This window comes from Plectropomus leopardus, chromosome 4 (assembly GCF_026936395.1).
Source record: "Plectropomus leopardus strain MGB_pleo_1.0 chromosome 4, ASM2693639v1, whole genome shotgun sequence".
In the NCBI taxonomy this organism is placed as follows: Eukaryota; Metazoa; Chordata; class Actinopteri; order Perciformes; family Serranidae; genus Plectropomus; species Plectropomus leopardus.
In genome coordinates, this window is record NC_142179.1 from 33,137,676 (window position 1) to 33,161,344 (window position 23,669).

The 23,669-nt window shown below is 39.3% G+C and overlaps 1 protein-coding gene across 1 annotated transcript; it reads left to right on the plus strand.

The window, feature by feature from the left end:
• The first annotated feature begins 1,042 nt into the window (after nucleotides 1-1,042).
• ift81 (intraflagellar transport 81 homolog) lies at nucleotides 1,043-22,736 on the plus strand. Its single transcript, XM_042488058.2, has 18 exons — nucleotides 1,043-1,493; nucleotides 1,647-1,750; nucleotides 1,861-2,041; nucleotides 2,145-2,234; nucleotides 2,832-2,897; nucleotides 3,178-3,288; nucleotides 5,146-5,230; nucleotides 5,775-5,938; nucleotides 6,027-6,122; nucleotides 6,580-6,726; nucleotides 12,384-12,533; nucleotides 14,337-14,465; nucleotides 16,914-17,003; nucleotides 19,348-19,434; nucleotides 19,569-19,640; nucleotides 20,399-20,484; nucleotides 20,736-20,781; nucleotides 20,971-22,736. Exons 1-18 carry the CDS (start codon nucleotides 1,350-1,352, stop codon nucleotides 21,151-21,153), a joined length of 2,031 nt encoding a protein of 676 aa, XP_042343992.2. The 5' UTR covers nucleotides 1,043-1,349; the 3' UTR covers nucleotides 21,154-22,736.
• Nucleotides 22,737-23,669: the final 933 nt, after the last annotated feature.

A 23,669-nucleotide genomic window follows, 5' to 3' on the forward strand; every position in this document is an offset into this window, starting at 1 on the left:
GTCCAGACTGACACGGTGGTGCGTTCAAGTGCAACTAGGTGCATCTCCTCAAGAAAATGTGAACTATTAAGTGCTGTTAAATACACCATTTCGAAATAACTATCTGAACCAGTCTAGACGTGTTAATGTTGCGTGACACATTATCAGCGTTTAGCCATTGTCGTATTTTATTTTATTTTATTTATGTTTAGTTTAGTTTTTTTTAAATTCTTTATTTAATTTAAGATGGTAGTTATTCTTCTTAGTAAGATTTAAGGGGGCAAATATACAAACTGAGAAATGGGTCAGATTAAGTTAGGGACTGTTGGTTATTTATAAGAGGGGAGGGATGGTGCAAACTAGTAAAGGCACTCCAAATAGCTCTTGGAAGCGAGTTATGCTTTTTGATTTGGCTTGTTGGAGGGAAATTCGACCTTAAATGGTTGTGTTTTGTGTTTTATTTTACATACCTTCAGAACCTCAAAACCCACAAACCCATCATCCATGGCTATAGACTGTGAAATATGGTTATTTATGTTTAGGGAGTGTCGTGCATTTCCATTAGTCACTCAGGTAGGCTCAAGGAAATATATTTGTAGCCCTTAGGATGGTCATGATTAAAACAAGCAAACAAACAAACAAACAAAAAACACTGCAACCAACAAGCTAGTCTGTCAAGTAAAGTACAGTCCCTAAGGTATCTCAAACTTAGGTCACATTTTCAGCATTCAGCCGTTATGTTCATTTTTGCTGGTAGGTATTCTATTTGAGATTCAGGGTAAAAAAAAAAATAAAATAAAATACGAGAAATAATACAGATTGCGTCAAATTAAATTAAGATGCTCAAATGATAACTGACTGATTCATATCTATAATTTTGTCGACATGTTATTGCAAGTCAATGGCATTTATTTTAGTATGGATGTTTTCATCCATAAAACATGTATGGCAGAGTTTTCCTCGACTTTTGTATACTTCTGTTTGTTAAAGTAAACTAAAAGCAAATTGCACGCATTTAGCGCAACAAAACTCTCTTCAATCATACTATGGAAGCTACTTCCGGTTAGCAACCAATCCGTGACACCTTGGTTTCCATGGGGCTGCTGACAACAACCGCTGCCTTTCTGTCCGCTAACTAGCAAGGATAAACATTAAAAAGCCCAAGTAATAAGTTTAACAGACAATTGCCCTTATTATTAGTAAATAGGTGTCTGTCATCGGCCGCAGTAAGTCGGTTGAAACTAAGTTTTCTTTGCAGTTTGGATTTCTCAAGCGTCGACGTCAGAGAGCTACCGTAGTTAGCCAGCCGTTAGCCACCGGCTAATCCAGACAAGAAGACTTCACTGTAAGCAAGTTTTGTGTTCTTCAAGATGAGTGAACAGCTGAAATTCATCGTTGAACAGCTTAACAGGGAGCCATTCAGGAAAAACTTTAACCTCATCACGTTTGACTCCCTCGAGCCGATGCAGCTGCTGCAGATATTAAATGATGTTCTGGCTGAAATAGATCCAAAGGTGGGACACTAACTTTACCAACTACACATACTTAAGATAGTGCAGTTGTGCCAGTGCGAATAATGCAATGTGTTTTATCATAACTGCTTGTGTATGCCATTCCTGAATGTATCTGAATTAGGTAAAGTTACACTCTGCTCCTCTTGTCTTTAGCAAGCAATAGATATCCGTGAAGAAACTCCTGAACACACCATAAAGAGAATGTGTGCTCTGCTGGGGATGCTGAAATATAAACCTCCTGGCAACTCCTCTGATGTGTAAGTCTTTACATTCAATGAGAATCAATAACCACACCTCATTTAGTGGAACAAGTGTGATGTCTAGTTTGAAGGATATTTTCATCACATGCACCCCTTCTCTAATTCAGGAGCAGCTTCAGACAAGGTTTGGTGACAGCCAGCAAGCCCGTGGTCCACCCTATCCTCCACTGGCTTCTACAGAGGGTTCCTGAACTCAAGAAAAGGGCTTATCTGGCTCGCTTTCTAGTCAAACTGGAGGTGCCTGCAGAGTTTCTGCAGGACGATCTTATCAATGAAACTTCTCAAAAGGTTGTTGATATATTACACATTGACATTTTGTTTAATAGTTTTTAAAAATTTCTTAGAACCTAAAAGGCAAAAGAGGCCATACATTTATGTTGTGTCTTCACAGTATGAAGAGCTGGTGGAGGAATTTAAGAATAATCACAAGGAGTGTGAGCTGCTGAGGACGTCAGGCTTCTCCACAGCTGAGATCCGAAGGGTAAAAACACTCAATAACTCTTTACATTCATTGATAGAGGTGTAAAACGGTCATATATTGACATTAAAGTAATACTTCACCACCCAAATTATCATTTGTATATCATCAGTCGCCCCATGTTATGCTAAATTTGTGAAGAAAACATTGTTTTTCTCACATGCCTCCATGGTGAATGAAGAATCCAAAAACAGAAAATTCTTGATGAATTGAAGTCATAGGCATCCACATGTAACAACAGTATAACTATATCAAAACATCCATTCACAAACTCTTTCACAAACTTCATTTATGCTCTCTTTGAAGCGAGACTATTGACAAAAGGAGTAATTTGACCTCCCTAAATACGGGTTCTGCCTGTCAACAAACTACAACTGACGCAGTGGTAGATCAGCATCTCCTGTGGTCAGTGAGAAAAACAAAGTTTTCTTCATAGATTCCATGTAACACAGGGGGGAGTAACTGACATACAAATGGTCATTTAGGGGGTGAAGTATTCCTTTAATAAAATTTTTTTTTTAACTATGTAAACTGTATTATAATTCACTCTCTAAAACTCAGTAAATGTAATAAACTAAAGCAATTCCTTTTGTATAACAGGACATTAGTGCAATGGAAGAAGAGAAAGACCAACTAATCAAACGTGTGGAGAGGCTGAAGAGGAGGGTAAGGCAGACAGGCCCCTCCACTATTCTAATTCTTGGAAGGCTTTCGGATTCACTGAGGAATGAAAACACGCTCTCAGACATATTATCAGCTTCTCTAATAGTCCTGACAGGATTCTGACAGGCTATAAGGCTGTCTTAACAGGTCTGAGAGGTAATGAGGTGTCGATTTAATGGGTCTTACTTGTAGGCCCTGCCAAAAGGTGAAATATGACTCTGTAAGAGGTGCTTGGTTATTTCTGTTGAATTGGACATTGTCACATTAACTTGTGTTCCACTAGGTGGAGTCAGTGTCCAACCATCAACGGATGCTGGAGCAGGCCAGACAGCTGCGGGTGGAGAAGGAGAGAGAGGAGTCACTGACTCACCAGAAGCAAGAACAGAAGAACCAAGTAAATGCTTGTCATTCATTGTGATTTATCATTACATTTGAGTATAATTTACTAAAACATTATAGATCAGTTAAACAATATGCTGCCTGCTGTGCATTTGAGTACTGATAAGAGAAGTTAACATGTAGTATTTTAGGTGTTTTTACTCAGTTTATAGGCTTACTGTTATGCCCAAAGCCTTAGTGGTATCTTTGTGTTTTGGTCAGTCAAAGCAAGCTATTTGGAGAGCCTTGGTCACAATTTTAGGATTTAATAAATTGAAGATTGATTGATTACTAGAAAAAATAACTGGCAGATTAATCAATAATGAAAATAATCAGTTGCAAAGTTGCAGCTCTATATTGTACATCATGGTGGTTCATGGCTGTAAAATTGTTCTGAATATTGGGCCTCAAAGGAGCAGTGTGCAAGAAGTAGGGGGATTTAGTGGCATCTAATGGTGAGGATTGCAGATCGCAACCAGATGAAACGTCTCCTGCTTAGGCTTCCTTCAGTGTTCATTGTTCAGGAGACTTTTACCAGGAGACAGAATTTTCCATAGAGGTCTCTTCCTCCCCAAAACAAGTGGAGAAAGTGAATTAAACTGGTAAAAAGACTGAATAAAGCAGTATCTTATTACAAATCAGTGTGTCTCTGAAGCCGCTTGGCCAGTTGCAGACAGGACGCTCACCCAGCACCTGCCAAGATGTGCTCACCTCTATTCTCTGATGACTTAAAATCCAGACTTTTAGGAGGTTTTTACTGGGCGCTGACTTACCTGCAGGCGTCTCTCCTCTAAAACATAAACTGGTAAAAACACAGAATAAAACAGTTTCATGTGAGAAAATCAGTGATTTCCAACACTCCTGTCACAGAGGGGTGCCAGCTACAGTGGCGGACACGATAATGGGAATGGCCCAATCTAGGGCCAGTGTTTGGTTCGATTGTTCTGGGCTTCTGTAGAAACATGGTGGCGCAACATGGGGATCTCTGTAGACAAGGACCAGCTCCCTGTGTAGATATAAACAGCTCATTCTAAGGTAATGAAAACAGACTGGTTCTAAGTTTAAGGTTATTTTGCACTGAAGAGAGCATACTCACTATATTATATTCCATTGCTGCCAATATATCCCCCTAATTCCTACTCATCAAACCTTTGCAAGTAATTTAATAGTCCTAAAGTTTAATTTGGTTAATAAATTGCCCCCAATTTTTTAAAATCAGATTTCACTGATCTAGATTTAATTTTAATGTCCACATTTCTGATTTTACAAATCTTTTAACCAACCACTGCACCTAATGCTGCATTTTTAACTTTATACTTGCACTAATCTTTTGACAAAATGTGAATCAACCTAACTCACATTAATAATAATATTCCTAAATAAAAGTTGCGTCTGCACAGGACTACATATGTACTACTCACCATTATGCTAACCTGCAGCGTTTAAATTGAAATACAGTTTGTCCAAAAATCAGTCTTAAATTTTTCTAAAAATAATGTTGAAAAGGTCTTTAAAAGCATTAAATGTATGTGTCTGATATCTGCAGACACATCTGTGATATAATCATCGACCAAAGTTTCAAGTATTTACACAATTCATTTGCAACCTCCTTCAAAATAATAAATACCTTTTTTTGTTGTTTGTAAATTTTTTAAAAATCAACCATCAATTTTCAAGAGAATATTAGTTGCCTGAGAAGGACCAGCTTGTGTGATTTCTTAAAAAAAAAAAAGTTAAACACGAAAATAATCAGAGGACTCATCACTAATGAAAACTGTCACTAGTTGCGGCCCTAAGGTGAAAGAAACTACAGATGAATGGACACTGGATGTTAATGCTCCCACCTGTATCAGTAATGATTTTGTGTGTTCAGCTGTTCCAGGCAGAGCAGAGACTGCAGAGATCGCAGCAGCAGTTGAAGGATTTGCGACAGGCAGCAGCAGATGCCAATCCAGAGAGTGAGTTCTCGTGTCCTGCTGTTGCCTCTGCAGGACACAGCTGGATGAGAGGTTCAAGGACACAGCAGAGCGTTAGGAGGTCTCTCAGCTAATAGGCTTTCATCTGTTGAGACCCTCTAATTATACTGATCTTTGAAGTGCCATAATAGAGCTTATCCAGTGTCAAAATTGTCTCCTTTTGTTCTCATCTGGTATCGGGCTCTTCAGCCAGAGGAGAGATTTACACATTTACAGTTTCTAAAATGACCCATGCAATGCAGACTGGGGTGGAGCTGCACAATTAAAGTCACTTATCACTATTACTGTGCAGTATGTGCATGTGCAGATAAATCATGTAATCCCATAAAAAATTGTCTTTCAACAATTAAATTCTGAGAGACAGTTTCAATGTCATTTTGGGCAAGTTATTAGTGGTGTGTTTTGTCATATTCTTAGGTTTGCATATATGAAAAATATTCAGCTTTTCTTATGTAATGAGAGCTGCAGAAAGCCTGATAGAGTTTCTAAGCTGAGCGTGCTTAATTAAAAGCTCCGTCTCTTTCAGGCTTAACGAAGAGGCTTGAAGAGGAGATCAAGATCAACTCCTACATGGTCTCTGAGAAACTCCCCAAAGAGCTGGAGGGTATGAGGCGTACAGTGCAGTACCTGCAGAAAATAGCAGCAGAGCCTGCCATGGGCCAGGCCGATCTCCAGGAGCTGGAGGACAAGGTCAGGACCAGGATGTGATGTCAAAGTCTATGTCCATAAATTGCAAAATTCCCATATGTTGGGTGTTCTGTCATTGTCACTTTCACAGATTAAAGAAGTGGATTCTCAGATAAACCATCTGATTGAGAAGAGGATGATGAGAAATGACCCCATAGATGACCCAATTGCCGTGTTCAGACAACAGGTGATGACTTTATTTGATGCCTTTCATCTTTTTCTCTATTTTGTCCCGAGTGAATTGGGACCTGTGAGTGCTGACTGTGGTGCTGGCCTCACGTGCATGTGTAATATATTGTTCACTTTAACTTAACTGTAATGCAACCTTCAAAACTAGGAAAAGAGACACTTACAATATATTACTATATCCAAAATCTAAGACAATATTTAGACTAACGAGTTGCAGAGTATTGATATCGGCCTTCTGGCGTCAAACTCTGCACAGTTAAGCTCACACATCCAAGTGAAGTAACAATTTTTAGCATTTTTAGCTCTTGTTCTTATGCAAATTCTTTTTCTCACCAATATGTCTTGCCTTAAAAATATTCTCACTGCTCAATTGCATTCACTCTCTCACAGGTTAACGGACACTCAGCAGAAACTCTTTTGTCGTGTGTATATCTAATGCAATGCAACTCTTGCAGGCTTCCATCATCATGCGACGGAAGGAGTCAAAGGCAGAGGAGCTTCAGGCGGCGAGGGAGGAGCTGGCCGCTGCAGAGAGGGAGCTGAGGCAGAGGAGCAGCCAGGCACAAGGCACCGATGGGGGAGAGATCATTCGTGGTGATGAGGTACGCTGTTTGAAGTGCTTTTTACAGTCACAAAGTCATGCATCACTAAATGAAGGCCATCTTTGAATGTCCTCAAAGCTTTGTTGATTTTTTTTAGCTGGACAGGCAGTGTCAAGAAAAGAGACATTTGTGCACTATTCTCTGGATACAGAAACTCCATCTTTATCTAAGTGAGCAACAGTAGATTTGCAAACCACAGAAAACACAAGAGTCTATTTATGTTCTTATCCAAACACAGACGGGCTCACTGTCTAATGTTACTTATCCCTTTTCCTTGCTCTCCCCCACATTCCCATGCAGAGCCATAAATAGAACACAACAGAGAATATCCAGAACAAGGAACTGCACTGTAGAAACTGGATGAAAGATGGCCTTTTCCCTAATCTTGTGTGCCATCAATCTCCTAATTTAAGTAAACTGGACATATTAAACAGACTCCGGGCATAAAACATTTGTCTTTATTTATATCCTTGACGAGGATGTTCACTCCCCCTTTCAGAGACTCTCCTCTGAGCTGTCTTGCTGATGAATAGAACTGAACTATTGACAGGGAGAAAAAAAAGTGTTATACAGTCGCACTTTAGTGAGAGAGCCTTGAGCAATCACTTCTTTTTTTTTTCTGCCCATGCATACATTAAGCTTCCAGTTAAAGGGTCGACTATAAACAGCTCTGTATTAGCAGAGGGACGCTGATGGATGGGGGTTGCGCTGTGACCGTTTCCACTGTGTGGATGAGAATTTTTATAGCCCGACGTTTGACGCACATTGATATCCATGAGGTGAGAGCTGGGATCTCTGCTGAAGTAAAACAGTTACAGCATATCTGAAATTGCACCAGCGTTCTCCTTCATGTCCTATGGGGATGCTGTCAATCCCTGACAGTGGTGCATTTTGTTCCCAGGGTGTTGTTACAATTTTGACCCTGACCTGCCTGCGTGGGGTAAAAAGAAAAAAAAATTCTCCAGTGAATCGCTATCACTAACATTTCTAGTAATAAATGTAATATTTTAGCATCAGTACATTACCGTTACTAGACATTAAGATAATAAAAAGCATATTTCACTACCGGAAAGATGGCCGTTTTGTAAATATAGTCTGTCTATGCAGTAGAAAGACACAAATACATTACTTTTGAAATTGATGCCACATGATCAGAGAGAGAAAAAGTACATTCACAAGGAGAGATAGAAAACCTACAACTACCAGAATGCACTGCACTGCTTTGGACCAATTGACGCCCCCACCGGTATGTGACATAATTTAAGCGTGTCTGTTTTTACAGAGGAAATAATATGGTGGCCAGCTAGTAACAAGCTATCCCAAATGACATATTTTAGTGTACAGTTAAACAGTACACTAAAATATGTTTTTGAAAACATTTATGTTGAGAAATAGGCAATGACGTGATGAAATTTTGGTTACAGGGCAATAAAATGTGTTTTTGAAGACATTTTAGATAAAAAAAGGCAAAGTAACAAAATCTTGGCTGATGTTTGTTTGATCTCTTTTTTAAATTAGTTTCTGTTTTTACAATACAGGAAAATGGTTAGGCACCCATTTCATGTTCACAAACTCTCATACTACAGTGAGGAAGGCCAGTAAAATATGTTTCTGAAAACATATAAGGCCACAAATAGGCAATGCAGTAACAGAATCTTGGCTCATATTTAATCAGTACTGCCTAATCTTACCTTTTAAGTTAAGTTTTGAGAGAGAGGGATGGGATCTTGCTCTCAATCCACTTTTATACTCTTTGTGACCGTGGTGACAGAAATATGAAAATGTGGAAATTCAATCTGTAGTTTAAGCAACAGCCCAAGAGCTGGGAGATGAGATGAGATGAGGAGGGACGTCTTGGCGCTTGCAAAATGGAAGGAAGTCAACCATAGTTCATTTACACCTACTGAGCACATTGAAACAAAATTGGTTGAAAATCTGCAAAATATCCCTTTAAAACAAACAAACACACAATATGGCCAGTCTTTTCCGGCCTCTACAGCACATTTTATGTTTGAAATATTCTTGGTTATTATGAACCACAAAACCGAAAGAGGATGATTCTTTTTGCAGCAGCAACAAAATTAATGTTTTCGGTAATTCTGGCAGAGGATAGAGGAAGTGAAAAATCAGTGGAAAAATTACTTCTAGCATGCTTATTCCTTTCAGGTAGGGAAGGGAAAGCAATCCTCTGAGCAATGTGGTGGAGGAGCAAAATCTTTATATTTGACAGGAAGATATATTGTTCTTTAAATGTGGTCCTGTTTTTTTTGAAGCAACATAATGTAGCTTTTCCACCTTAAAATGGCAGTTTCAAAGTTGATCGGTGTCATTGTTGTCTCATGTTTAGCAGCTTTTTGGGGTGCCGAAAGTAATCTAAACCCAAATTTTGTCTCAGGCTTGCATACAAATGAATAATTAAATAAATCCCTCTCACACTAAAAAGTTGTCTCTGTCCTTGTAAATCTTCAAGCAAGCCTTGTAAGTTTGGAACCTTACGGATCTCAACTAGAGTGTAATAAATTGCCCTCTCCAGTATAGTCATTCAACCACAGCCTGTGGACTTCATAACAATAGTTTACTTGAATACACACATCTTCCACATGCAAATAGTTTGCAAACAATTGCCTGTAGACACTAGCAGAGTCATATTTGCACAAAAAAATGGTAATATTGCTGTACCTTGTCAGTCAACATGGTTCATGACCTAGCACAATGTCTTTGCTGGCTCCGCATCCCTCAGCTTGTCAACAAATGTACCTTGTCTGTAATGGGGAGGCCTAACAGAGGCCTATGTGTGTTTTACGACAGTGGTCTTGCACTCAAAGACCTTTGGTGGGCACCAAAGCACACTGAACTGAACTGCTCCACACTGTGCCTTTAAGTAATGGCAATTAGAGCTGCAATAATTATTACATAAATCAATTGGCTGTCAACTATTGAATTAATCACCAAGTAATTTAATAATTGATTAATCTTTCATTTTTTTGAAAATAAAAAAACAAGTAGAAGTAAACATTATTTGATTTCAGCTGGGTTGTGGACCAAACAAGACATTTGAGGACAGCATCTTGGAAACGCTGATTGACAGTTTTCACCATGTCCTGGCATTCCATAGACCAAACAACTAATTGATTATTCAAGAGAATAATTCACAGATTAATCGATTAATGAAAATAATCATTACTTTAAGCCCTACTGGCCATAGCACCGGTATAACATAGGAGCTCACATGTATTTCAGCTACTGTTGATGTTCTGAATCAGTTATAATACAATTCATTAGAGCCGGACCGACATATCTTTTAAGTCTTACCAAACTGATGAGAGGTAGCTGTTTGTCGAGACAAAGAGGGCCCTTGAGACTGTACATGAATGAAGTTAATGGAAAATGTTTTGTCAAACACAGCTTATCATACTCCTCCGTAGTTTCAGGCCATCGGCCACGGTGGAGATGATCACTTTATCAGAGGTATTTTCCATTCTGCCGGTTATGTGTCATCACATGCCACCCACCAACTGCAGGGTCTCTCTGAGAGGGATGACTACATGTGCTCGTCATTGGTTGGCCAGTAACATGAAACCACTTCATCAACCAGCCTCATGGCACTGGTTAAATTTAGTCTTACTGCAGTCAAGACACCATCAGCTCGCTTTTCCTTGAAATATTGCAGTGATTTGGCTATGTTTTGTTTCTAAAGTGATGCTCTGCCATTGTATTCTACACATAGTTATTTGGAGTGTCTGCTGCACCAATTATGTTTTTGTTTGTATGCAAGTGTTGGTGTGAATGTACTGTATGTCTGAGACAAGTGGTGTGTTATGACTGCGCTGTCGGCCAGTTTAACAGCATGTGTTTTGGGAACACACTGTCGGGAACACTATGCAGTATTATTCTGCTGCGCTAATTCCTCTCTCAGCCATGTCTGCCCTTGATGTCCCAAAATACACAAAGAATAAATGTACACACAAACACACACACACACACACACACACACACACACACACACACACACACACACACACACACACACACACATACACACATACACACATAACCCCCACACTCACGCACACACCAAGCTCCACGGATCCCCACAGGACGTGAAGCACATTCTGTGATTTCTGGGGCTGTTCTCCCGTGTCCATGTTCATTTATAGCTGCTCTTCATTGTGGAGGAGTTTCATAGTGTCCCGACTGACAGTCAGGGTGGGGAGTGACTGAACATCCACTTAAAGCAGTTATTCTGCCAGATGAAGCTGTTTGCTGTACATAGCTGGCTGTGAATCTGAAAAGATCGAGTGACTGTTTCAGGTCATGGCATGGCCCCCGGTCACTGCCGTCCTTTAATCCCGTCCCTCCCCGGGCTCAACCCATTGTCTTCTCGCGTGGCCATTCATAGTATCTCAGCTGTGCTGGACACCATGTCGTCAAATAGAAACTGCATTTATGCCTCTTTCATTTACATTTTCTTTCTTGTAGCAAGCACAGGAGAATTGGTTAATAATTTAAATTTTATGCTTCATTGCTGCAATAATCAAATTTTTTATATGAACACTTGATCAAATGACAACATGTATGTGAGAGAGGTCAATTGTATGGATAAACGTACAGATAATTATCAACTTAATTCAGTTTCCCTCCATTCTACAGAGGATTTCAGCATCTTACAGTTTGTTTTTTTGTTATTTACACCCTGCATATTTGTCACTGCTCTCTTCAGACTTATTTCCTGCTCTTTAGGCCACCATTTTTTCTAAAAAAAAAAATAAAAAAAAAGGCTCTAAAAACCCACTGTACAATATATGCCCAGGTGAATATAGGAAAAACATTTACCTTAAGTGGCTGTGTCCACCAAAGCGTTTTTTTTTTTTGTTTGTTTTTTTTCTGAGGCCAGCGTATTTTTAACATAATTTTCAATTGGAGCACTGTTTATTTATGCTGTGCTACAAATGCCTGCAGCACAAGGAGGTGCTGGGCATGAATACTGCACTTTTGGTAAAAACAGCACACTTGTCACTGTCACTTCATTCAATCATAGTGGATGAGGGACCAACAGCCTCCGCGAAGACAAACCATCACATCTTACATGTACAAGTGCTGAACAATAACAATGGAGGAGAAATCTGTTACAATAAAGTAAATCAATTCCTGTCATAAACCCACACAAACTGGCGGCTTTGTCCTCTCTCCCTGTGTGCTTCAGCCTTCCCCTCATCAAGAGCAGGTACTCTACCTTGTGCCGACATGTTTATTTCTGCAAATATTCCGTATCATAGAAACCAGAGCTTCTCAACTGAAAAATGCTGTGCCTCCAAAATGCTCTCCAACACTCCTGGCGTTTTCACCTTTATCCCTGTTTTAACAGCACTGCATAATTTGACTGCAGTTCACAAACAGTGATTGACAGCTGCGTTAGAGACTGCATGGCTCTGATTGGTTGTTTTTGTTCACATGCAGAAATGCTACAAGGCAATAGAGTGGGCAGAGGATTTTCTTTTTTTTTTTTTTACAGATTATATGTCTTATTTGGCGCAAAGTTATTATAGTGACAGTTTCAGCAAATATGACAAGTTTTGTTTTTTTGATAAATGCTACCAACTACAGCTTTAAATACCTTAAAATGGTAATGTTGAATTCTGTTTCTATGTTCTTCAAAGCTGAAACGTTTGGTGGGGAAATTGCGCAGCAAGGGAACAGTATACAAGAAGAAACGGCAGGAAATGGCTGAGCTGAAAGCAGAATATGGAGTCCTGCAACGAACAGAGGAGATTCTCAAACAGAGACATGAGATCGTCCAACAGAAACTGGTAAGTCTTACACTTTGTCCTACCTCTAACCCTTTGAAACCTGGAGCAACATCACTTTTCTTGTGCTGTTTTCAGAAGCCTTCACAAGTATTTCCAACTTTGAACCTGGAGAAGGTTACGTATGAAATGTTCCACAAATTGCAGGAAATTAGTAGATTTAGAAAATGTCTTCTTTTTTAAAGGCTAGGGAAAATGTCTTGGGGGAAAAAAAGGAAAAAGCTAGGGAACAAATTGTATGTATAATTATTATAACTACATATTTAAAAATATGTTACTGATTTTTTTTGTTTGCCTTGTTTTACTTTTTCATTTTTTGTTTGTTTTGTGTGTAATTTACTAATTTTCAGGTAATTGTCTTGTAATTTTTTTTTTTTTTACAAATTTCTTGCTAAATTTCGGATAATTTCTTTTTTTGTTGCTTATTGCTTTCGTCCCAGGTTTTTAAAAAGAAATCAAGCCAATTTGCTGTAGTTTTAAGTGGTTAACTCCCATGTAAGACAAGTTGACATAGCAAATATTTACAGCAGAACAAAGGAGAGAATGGGATCTGCTTTTTGCCTTTATTTTAAATCTTTTCTGATCCTTTTGGGTGCTACAGAACAACTCGCTAGCAAAAGTCCATGATACGATTGGATAGGATTCAATACGATACGATACAATGCAATGCGATACGATACGATACAATGAGATGTGATACAATATACTTTGTTTGTATTGTGCAATGGACTTTTGCTTGCTGCTTGTACTTACATGTTCTTCACATATAACTATAGCATGAGTACCCACTAATTTCTCTCTTGCATTTTTCTTTTTAGTCATTGACAAAAGTAATTTGAATGAAACACAGGCCTATCATTATTTGTTATCTAGTGAGCAGCTACATTTGACAGGTTGAATTCAAAAACTTGCACTTAGGTAGTGGTCATTAAAGGTAACATGTTCAAACACCACTATAAATGTTACATATTCCATGTGGACCACAGAAATCCTCTGAACAACTCTCACTGCCCACTGTGCCCTGTACCAGTCACACTGTTTCCCACCCACCCCTCTCCCTGCAGTCATGCTGCCATTCTAAATGTGCTGTTTTCACCTGATCTCCTCATTCACACAGTTTGTGTTAACAGCGAAGTGGCAGAAGCTTCCTGGAAATGGCTTCACGCCTCTGTGCGGTCCCAGCACCTGACTTGTTGATAGGCTGTCTGACGCAGGCTGAGCTTCTATTTCTGATGGCTGCATCTGCTGCTCCTCCTCTGTCTGCAGCCCACACAGGATTTGTTAAAGCAATGAAAGTTTTCCTTCTGATCACATGTCGAGCTGGCGATGGGTCTGCTCCTCTCTGTATGTGTGAGCCTGATTTTTCAGCCGGATAGTTCTTCATGCATTCTGGCGTTTTTATATGAGACAGAGAGGGTCAAATGATGGATGTGATGAGTGGGTAGCTCTGTTACTGCAGCTGAAATGTGCTGTCACTGTGCTACCTGTTATGCAAGACATTAAAACATTTCTGTTTTGAACCAGTTTTCAAAGAGTTTTCATGTCACCACTTCAACAGCTAACCAAAGCTTCACATGGAATAAAGTTGTTTCTTGTGCTATGTTTGAAATCATTTTCAAAAAAGAAAGCACTCAAATTGTAAAGTAGTTGAATGCACACTTACTGACTGTTCATAGTGATGTCGATGACATTGGGATGACTCCCTAAGACCAATGTTATGTGTCTGTGGTCATTTGATTTCAGTGCAGAATTAGTTCATACAGTCATGAGTTCCCTCCAACATGTGTCTCTGTTTTGTTTTTCAAGCAAACCATGGAAGCGGAGAAGGGCATCTCTGGCTACAGTGACACTCAGGAGGAACTGGAGAGGGTGTCGGCCATCAAGAGCGAGCTGGATGAGAAGAAGGGCCGCACACTGGACGACATGTCTGAAATGGTACCAAGGGGTGATCCACCCTATTTTTTTTTTACATATCACTAAAGGTTATGTAGTATGTATGTTAGAAAATAAGTTTTTCTCTAAACCTAAAGAGCCAAATCTGAAATGTCTTCAGACTATATTTTAATGATGCTGCCCTGTTATATAAAAAAAAAATGAATTGTGAATTTAAGGGATTCTAGTATGCTGTTGAAGTAAATATGTTTTTTGAAAACTGATATACTTTAGTTTCTTATTTTACAGTTAATGTTAATAATTATCTGATGTGCAGAAACTAATACTGGTACAGTTGTTATTTAGAGTTTCACCACAATCCTATTTTAATGTCATTGCATTTTAGGTGATTTATTGTTTTTCAAATAGGCTGATTAAAAAGACAAATATACACTTTTAATTTGAGGGAGTACATTGATTGTAAGGACCAGAACTTATTGGGAACTTGGGGCCCTCTGCAGTTTAAGATAGACTGGTGGGTTACCCATAGAACCCATTTTCATTTAGATATCTGCAGGTGAGAGTTCAAAGGACCTCTTTGAAAATGGCCAGGCCAGTTGTTCCTTGCCAAAATTTACATTAGAGTGTTGTTTATCCCCTTTCCAAGAAGCTATGCCAGCATGGTTGGTACAAATGGATGCCGTAGGTCACTGGTTCCCCAAAGATTCATGGGGTGTTCGCAAGGCCTTCTTGATTGTAAAGGGTGTAAGATAACTTTTTTTTTTTTTTTAAATTGCAGTAGGCCTAAATCTCTGCATTCTGATCATTTCTGAGAAGGAAACTTAATAAGATTGTTATTTTTTTAACCGTTAGATGATTACTCATGATATAAACTTAAGAGAATCTCACAGGATAGGAGCACTGCTTAGATGGCTGGGAAATTATCAGTTTTGTGAAAATTAGGTGTTGCTGGATGATCATCACTTCTCTGGGCTGAAACTTTGCTAATGTGCTAGAAGCACTGATGAGTACAAACCAAGTGGCAAACTCAGGCACTCAAAAATTAAGCCAGCATGGACGTGCCAAAAACTGCAGTTCGGCTACTTCAAGCTGGCTCTAAAATGCAACCAACCCTCATAGACACTGATGTTAAATGCCAAACTTTAAAGCAGAAATAAGAACGTTCACAGCGTGGTACAAAAAAAAAATAATAATAAGGCTTTAAATATTATTAAGGCTTACAGTTACACATTATTAAGTGCGAGGCTACTGTAAGTGACAGGCTGTTTGCAAGGCGTCACCACAGCCTATGAGTAGGCTCCACTCCTCACTCCTCCACAGCTCCAAACTCCTAATATGGCCAGTTATGGATCCAAAAATCCAAGATGGTGATGACCAAAATGCCAAACTCAAGGCTTCAAAACAGGAGTCCATAAACCCATGGGTGACGTCACCATGGCTACATCCATTATTTTTATAGCCTGTGGTATAAAGTAATAGAAGAGATTTCCACACCCTGCATAGAACTTTGAAGTTTGCAGACATTTTCTTATTAGTTTGTTAATTCGGTGAAAAAAATTATTATAAAAACATTGTGCAATTCAATTCATAAAGACTACAAACTAATGATCATAATGAGGGTCACAGCAACACCAGAAAATCTCTTTTAATGACAGTACAGCTCTTTTCTTTGTAAGGATTTTTAAAAAAGTTTTTAAAGTTATGTTGGACACATACCAACACAGACTGAAAATTGTGAATTTTGTAGTCAGTAAATGGCCACCACTAATGTTATTAGTAACACCTGTTCTTTTCCTGCTACGACAAATATCTGCTGTAAAAAGGCATATTATCACATGGTGTTTAGGAGCCTAATGAGCCAAAGTGAAACACCTGTGTTGGTGTGCAGGTCATTTAATTAAACCCCTTCCCTGCCTGTTAACATTGATCTCAATTGTTATTAGTCACGGGCAAATACAAGGTAAATGCTTAACATTATTCCAGCATAGCTCACAGCTTCCACTTTATTTATCATCCTGTCATCATTATGTGTCTGGGCCCAGAGGGAAACAGTTGGGACTGATTAGGCAGTGCTCCAAACTGTATTTAGTGTGTTGATCAGTTTGGCAGGTTGTACATTTGGCAAACTGCAGACCACTCCTAACGATGGAGTCAAACATCCCAGGCTCCAGCTTTTACACTGGCTCTGCCATAAAGCTGAAATCTATGATGTTTTAATAAATACTTACCAAACTGTTACTGAATATTGTCACATGACCCCTACTGTGGCTCTCCATACTAAGAAGTCATTGGGTTTGTCATATTTCTTCTGTCTGGTTGATAATGCTGCCAAACTTATATATGCTGATTTCTCTGCAGACTTAGAATGTATACAAAGTCACGAATTTCAGCATTAAAAAATGTTTCCTCTCAATTTACTTTTTGATTATTGTAATACTGTTTTTTGTTTTCAGTGTTACTGTGGTGTGTGTTTTTGTTTTGCTTTTACAGGTGAAGAAGTTAAACTCTATGATAGGGAAGAAGAGATCGGCTCTAGCACCCATTATAAAAGAACTGAGATCACTGAGACAGCAGTGTCAGGTGAGCATCGCCCATGTTATAACACCTCTGCAACAAAGAATCCTTACACCATATCAACATTTCAACAAACATGACAAAACATTATTGTCCTCTGATACACAACTCAGGAATAAAAGCTGATACTGATTTTTGAAATGTTTTTTGTAGGTCAACAGAGTCTGTCAGACAATAATTTCATATAAAAGGGAATTATGTCCTACTCCAAAATGCAATAATACAGTACACAGGATGATGTTGGATTATACACCCTTAAAAAAATCAGGTTTTACATACAGATTTGAGCTCTGCCAAAGCAAAAATATATGAACTTTTATGTGAGGTAACATGAACTATTAAATCTGGGGTAGCAGTTTTCTGGAGAGGGTTAAAAAAATCTTTTGAAAATATACCCTCCTCCTGTCTTTCCTTGGCACCTCCCACCATATGAGCATAGGCATATTTACACCCTTCATAAAATAATGTAGTGTTTCCAATACGTAGATTTATTTTCAATCTTATTGGACAACAAAACCCCCTCCTCCAAATTTCAGGGAGGAGGCACTCAAGTTTGTGATGAAAGCAGACTCCTGCTACCAGGATCAGCCAATAGGAAAATTCAATTTAACACATTGCTGCTTTGTTGGAGTTGACCTGAGTGTGTGCACACTCACTTGATTGATTGCACCTGTGACAGTTACCTTGTGCTGCTCTGATTGCCTGGCACCTGACATCAGCCTTTGTATATCTGTGAGCTGCCACTTGTTTTTACATGCCATAGTGCAGACTGTATGTTGGAACGCATAGGCATCAAGCCCATTTATGAAAGGCTTTTTAACTTCTGCAAAACAGTGTGCCTTGAATGGTTTTTTTTTCTAGCCTTCATTACAGTGCAGTTAGAGAGTGACAGGAAAGGGGGAGAGAGAATAAGGGCGAGACATAGCAAAGGGCCGCAGAGCGGAATCGAACCCAGGCTGCTGCAAAGGACTCAGCCTACATGGGGCAGATGCTCTACTCACTGAGATAGAGGCCTCCCCAGAAGTTTTTGAGACCTACACGTGAAGCAGCACCCCTCAGCTTAACTTTTTTATAAAGGAAAATTATATTGTAATAGTCAGGTTTCAACCTTTGGAGGGCAGTCACTATGCATATTTATGTAACAGCAGCAACAGAAAGTTTACTGATCCAAAAGTTTGCTGATCCGAAAGTTTGGAGCGGTGTGGTACTCCAGCGCCGGCTAGATTAGAGTTGTTGCTGCTGCTACTGCTGATTGGAATTTCATCTCTGGAAATGCTGTGCACTCTTCTCCTGGCAAGGTGTTCTGTAGCAACGGGAAGTGCGGTGGAGGAGACACTGTGATTCGAGGCTCTAGCTAATGTTAGTTACATGAAGCCGCTGCTATGAGCTTTCCACCTCTCAATAATATTGACACTTTATTTTTTATTGTTTGTCAGAGTCTCTTTTAGACTCTGTTTTTCTTTTCTTTTCTTTTTAATTTTCATAAGTGCGTCATCTTTTTTGGTTGCTTTGCATTGTAGGCAGTTGCCAATGCTGAAATAGTACCTCTCTCTGCAGCATTCTTTGCCATTGAATCAGGATTTCACCCTCTGAGGGTTGTGCACATGCATCTGCATTTGTAGAACAGCCAATAGGAATGTCTTCTCTCTGAAATGAGCTGTGATTGGCCATAGTTCCCCAATACAGGTTATATTATCCAAAGCCTGGAACTAGGACCAAGAGGAAGTGCAGAAGTCTACTGTTCTGTCAAACCATTTGAATTTCAATATGCCTAAAATCTTTGGGCACATTGAAATTCAAATGGTCATATCCCATAATAATCTTTTAAAGATTATTATGGGATGCCCAGTGATGCCAAAATACACTACCTCCATCACCTTTAATCTGTTCTACATTTAAAAACAAATGGCTGGCTCTTTACTGTGTGCCTTTGGGCCTCTAAGAGTTAACTTATACTGTGTGTGTTATCATGGACAGGGTCCATTAAGAATAATTTACATAGTCCATAAATAAAATGCACAATGGGAAAGCCCCCGACATCGCTGAGCTAAAGCGGAGGATTACATTTTCCTACACGTGTTCCCAGAATCACTCTTCCATCTTACTGGGTAATGTGCACTAATGAAGAGCTGCAACAGGAAGACATAAATAGATTTTGTTAGACCCTGTTGTAAAGTTTAACTGCTCGAATACCAGCAGTGATGTTTCGTTGATATGAAACAGTGCCGAGAGTATGACAAGAGGGTTGAACAATGTGCATTCTATGTGTTTGTCTCGGTTCTCATGCAGAACGTAAAATCATTTGTCTCCGTGTTCCTGTGTTTGACTGTTTGGATTCCTGTCTCAACAGGAACTAAGCCAGGAATATGAGGAAAAGAAGACGCAATATGAAAGTTGCACTGCTGGTTTGGAGAGCAACAGATCTAAACTGGAGCAGGTAGAGTTATTACCCTACACTTGGCAGAATATAGCCAACAATTTAGATGTATTAATATATGCTTATCACATGTATTCTTTTGCAATTTATAACGTTGACATAGCAACATCTTTGTTCTTGTTTTTCATTCAAAGGAGGTGAAAGCGTTAAGAGAGGAGACATCGCAGGAGGAAAACCAATATCATTATATCAACTCCATGTCAGAGGCAAGTATTTCAAAAAGACAGATGTAATAATGGTCCAGTGTGTAAGATCTATGGCAATTTTACATTGGCATTTTTGGCCCCGCTGAGTCAAACAGTGCCGTAGCCATTTGCATTTCCTTTGTTAACCTCCAACAACCCCCCTTCTCTGGCTGAAACAAGCGTGTGTTCCAGGGAGTGTATCACTCATCATTATCATTGCTTTACAAGCCAGACATAATAAAAATAATATTGATAAACTTCATTTAGATTAAGCACTTTTCAAAACACAGTTACAACGTGCTTTACAATAAAAGCAGAAAGAGAATGAAACAAACTAAAGGTGTAAAGCACATAATGAAACACAGACAGTAAAATTATGTAAAATATCATGATATCAAGAGACAAATTAGTTAAAGTATCAAAGTACGAGTTAAAAAATAAGAAGGGCAACATTTGAATAACAGAACAAGAGATTAAAAATCAAATGGATGCCAATAAAATAAACTGGCAGCTCAGATAAAATCATGTTATTTCTGATAAAAGTCTGTTTTTTGGAGAGAAGACTCAAAGGAAGACACTGACTCAGATAGCCTTATTTCCTCAGGCAGGCCATCGGCATGGTGAAATTAGAATTGATTCTCCTAAACTTGAAACAGTGACTTGCTACTCATACGGCTGCAGCAAGAGTGGATAAAATGTCTCAGTAATTTGCAAGTGACCTGCCTCCAAACACCCACTGTGGCACTAAACTCCACCTTCTCCCTCCTTGTTTTCCACAGATCATTGAGATGCAAATACAGCGGGCGACTGAAGAGATGAAGGCCTATGTGTCCTCTGATCCACAAGAGAGGAAGAAGGCCATCAGGTGAGCCTGCTGAGCCAGGCCAGCAAGCTGTTCACAGGATGAATGCTCCCTTTGCCTCAGGAGGCTCATATTACAGCACACTCAGTTTAGCTGTCACTTTATCCTCCCATTCAGCACAGAAATTGTCAGAAACTCATTACTAGACATTGTGATATAAGGATGCGTTGACACAACACACCGTTATTTAGAAACAGTGAATCAACGTGTGAAATTGCAATGGCTTATATCTGAATGTTCTGCTTCTTTTGTAGGGAAGTGTATATGAAGAACATTTCAGAACAGGAGTTACTTGGCAAGGTGAGAAAAGTGTGTCCAAGAAGTGACTGAGCAAGTGCCAGTATACTGTCAAGAACATGATCTGAGGACAGACAAGGAAACTAGCCTCGCTGCAGTAATGTAAATGGATTATATAACATTGATCAGAGTCATACTGTACTGGAAAATGCCATTTAAATGCATTTTTTTACAAACCTTTGTGGATTCTAGAAGTTACGTGAGAAGCAGAAGATGGTGAGGGAGAGCCACGGCACCAACATGGAGCAGATGAAGATGTGGTGTGACCTGGAGGAGCTGATGGAGTGCAAGAAGCAGTGCTTCATAAGAGCTCAGAGCCAGGCATCTATTGGTCAGGTCATCCAGGAAGGAGGAGAGGATAGGCTGGTGCTGTGAGGACACGTCAAGGCAGGGTCAATTGCAATTCACCTACAGTACATTCACGTAGAGTTTAACTTGGAAATAACCGTCATCAATTACTCATTGTATGTTCATTTGAAATTGTGAAGGAAATTTTGTTTTAATCGTATGTCTTCATGGGTAACAGAGAATCCAAAGAAAGGGTGAACATTCTTCACGAATTGAAGGATGCATTCGAAAATACTCTAAGAGCCAGAGCGCACTCTGGCGCAAACTGGACGGTTTGTAAATTTGTTGCACTGTTTGGGATATGCCCTTCACTTATCCAGAGCACAGCACTTTTGGAGTGGCAGATCATACTCTGGGCACTCTGTCTGTAGAGACGGAGCAGCAGAGCGCTGAACACAGTTAATGTGTGATTAACTACACCGTTTGTTCATTCATGTAGAAATAGAACTCTCTGTTTCTTCAAACACCAGCGCTCTCATTTTTAGTGAAGAGCATCAGATTACTTTTGTGGATACACCCAAAATAAATGGGGACCGGGTTTAACAACAGCAAAACTATATCAAAACACCCATTAATCCAAGTCTCATTTATCCCGTATGCTTAATACCTCCCACATGCATTTTTGCTGAAACATCAGTACAAACAGTGTCATGCATGGTGAAGTAACCTGTCAGAGTGTGTATGCATTTTAACTCAGGTGTATGTGTGTGCTCAGGCACGCTTGAGGGGTGGGGCGCTACTTGTAGGCGGAAATATTTGATATGGTACCATTTTAGCAAAAATGCATGTGTTTTTGTGTGTTATATAGTTTTGCTGTAGTTAAACGTGGACCATGTTTACCTCAGTTCGTTGAGAATGTTTGCCCTTTTTTGGAGGCAGGAAAGAAAAAAGATTTCTTCTTGAATTCTACGCAACATATGGTGAGTAAATAATGCAGTTGGTCATTTAACAGGTGAGGTATTCCTTTAGTATTCTCTATCTCCCTGTAACATGTCTAAATCTTTTTTACAATGTAGTTGTTATTTGATAATGGACACTATAGCACACGCTTTGTTTCATTGTTTAGGGAGTTCATCTTTCCCTACACCTTGTCTGTTACACACTGCCAGTCATGTTTCACTTGATAGTTTATCTTTTGTAATCACCGCACCTCTAACATCTTTCTGATGACACAGTTTAAAATCCCTTGAGAATCCAAAAATTAACAGAGCGCATGTATCAGGACGTGTAGCAGGACTGATATTTTCACTTCCTCTGGCCCCTGGAGACTCAAACATTTTTAAGAATACGCTTTCAATATAAGTGTCCAAAGATAACAGCATACAAAGTGGAGCACTTGGGATGTGGCCCCGGTCAACTATTTTTGGCATGGACTACCATGACCTTGGACAGGGTGTCTTGCCAATTTTGGAATTCACTGGGACGTCCATTGCTTTGAACAGTGCTGATAAAATAGTCATATCATTCTGCCTCTTTATACTGTATATCATAACATACACTATTTTTCTGTAATATATCTTGATTTCAAGATAACCTTTGATATTTAAAACATGCATAGTTAGATATTTTGGATGTCTATGTATTTTGATTAAATGTTTTTTATATATTTATCTTGACTTGTTTTATTTCATCTAAATTGCAGCTGTCTGTTAAACAATAACACATTTTTATATCATGTCATATATTACAAAACATGCAGTTTACAAGAAGGACGCAATTTAATTTCCCAGAGTATATCCTTTACTAATTTATCAGTAAATCAATTGTAAACCAGTTGCGAAACAAAACAAATTTAATTTCATGTGCTTAAATTCGATTATTTTTTTTTAGCAAGTAATGTTGCGCACACGTGGCACTCAGCCCACATAGACTGTGGTTTGAGTGCCTCATGTTGTTCCCAACAAATGTCTTCATGGATGTTTCAGGATCCCAGCCTCCCTCCCACAGAAACTTAATCTGCTCGTTGACAGCCTGTGTTAGTGGCTCTTGTGCCAAGCGGATCAAGTGTGCATTGTCAAAGGCAGCTTGATGTCAAACTGGGTAGTGCCATGTTATTATTGTTACAGCACCTTGTGCTTCTTGGGGTCCTATTAAGACGTGTTAACAGATGATGCACGGCAGTCCCGTAAAACATGTGACATTGATACCCCCCGAAAGAACACGATGGGGGGCCGGGGGTTGACCTAGTGCCCCCACACCTCTGTAGCAAATTGGCTGCCTTTACAGTTGTTATGCAGATGAAGTTAGTTAGGTTTATTGGTTGTGCCTGGCAGAGGAGACTTTCTGATGTGATCTTAAAGGTTTGTTTTAAAATGTTTCTCAGTTTTTTTGTCCTTAGTCACTGTAAATCCATTGTCAAACTCTCCGTGACATGCCTGAGACACTGATCTGGGGCCAGTCTTTTGGTTCTCTATTCTGAGCATGAACTCATTCTTGCTGAAGGCAAACACAGGCCCCAAAGCAAGTGCAAATTAGGTAGTAATAAAATAAGACATGGGGCCTGTGTAATGGGATGCCTGTAGTCTGAGGGAATTTGTAAACTA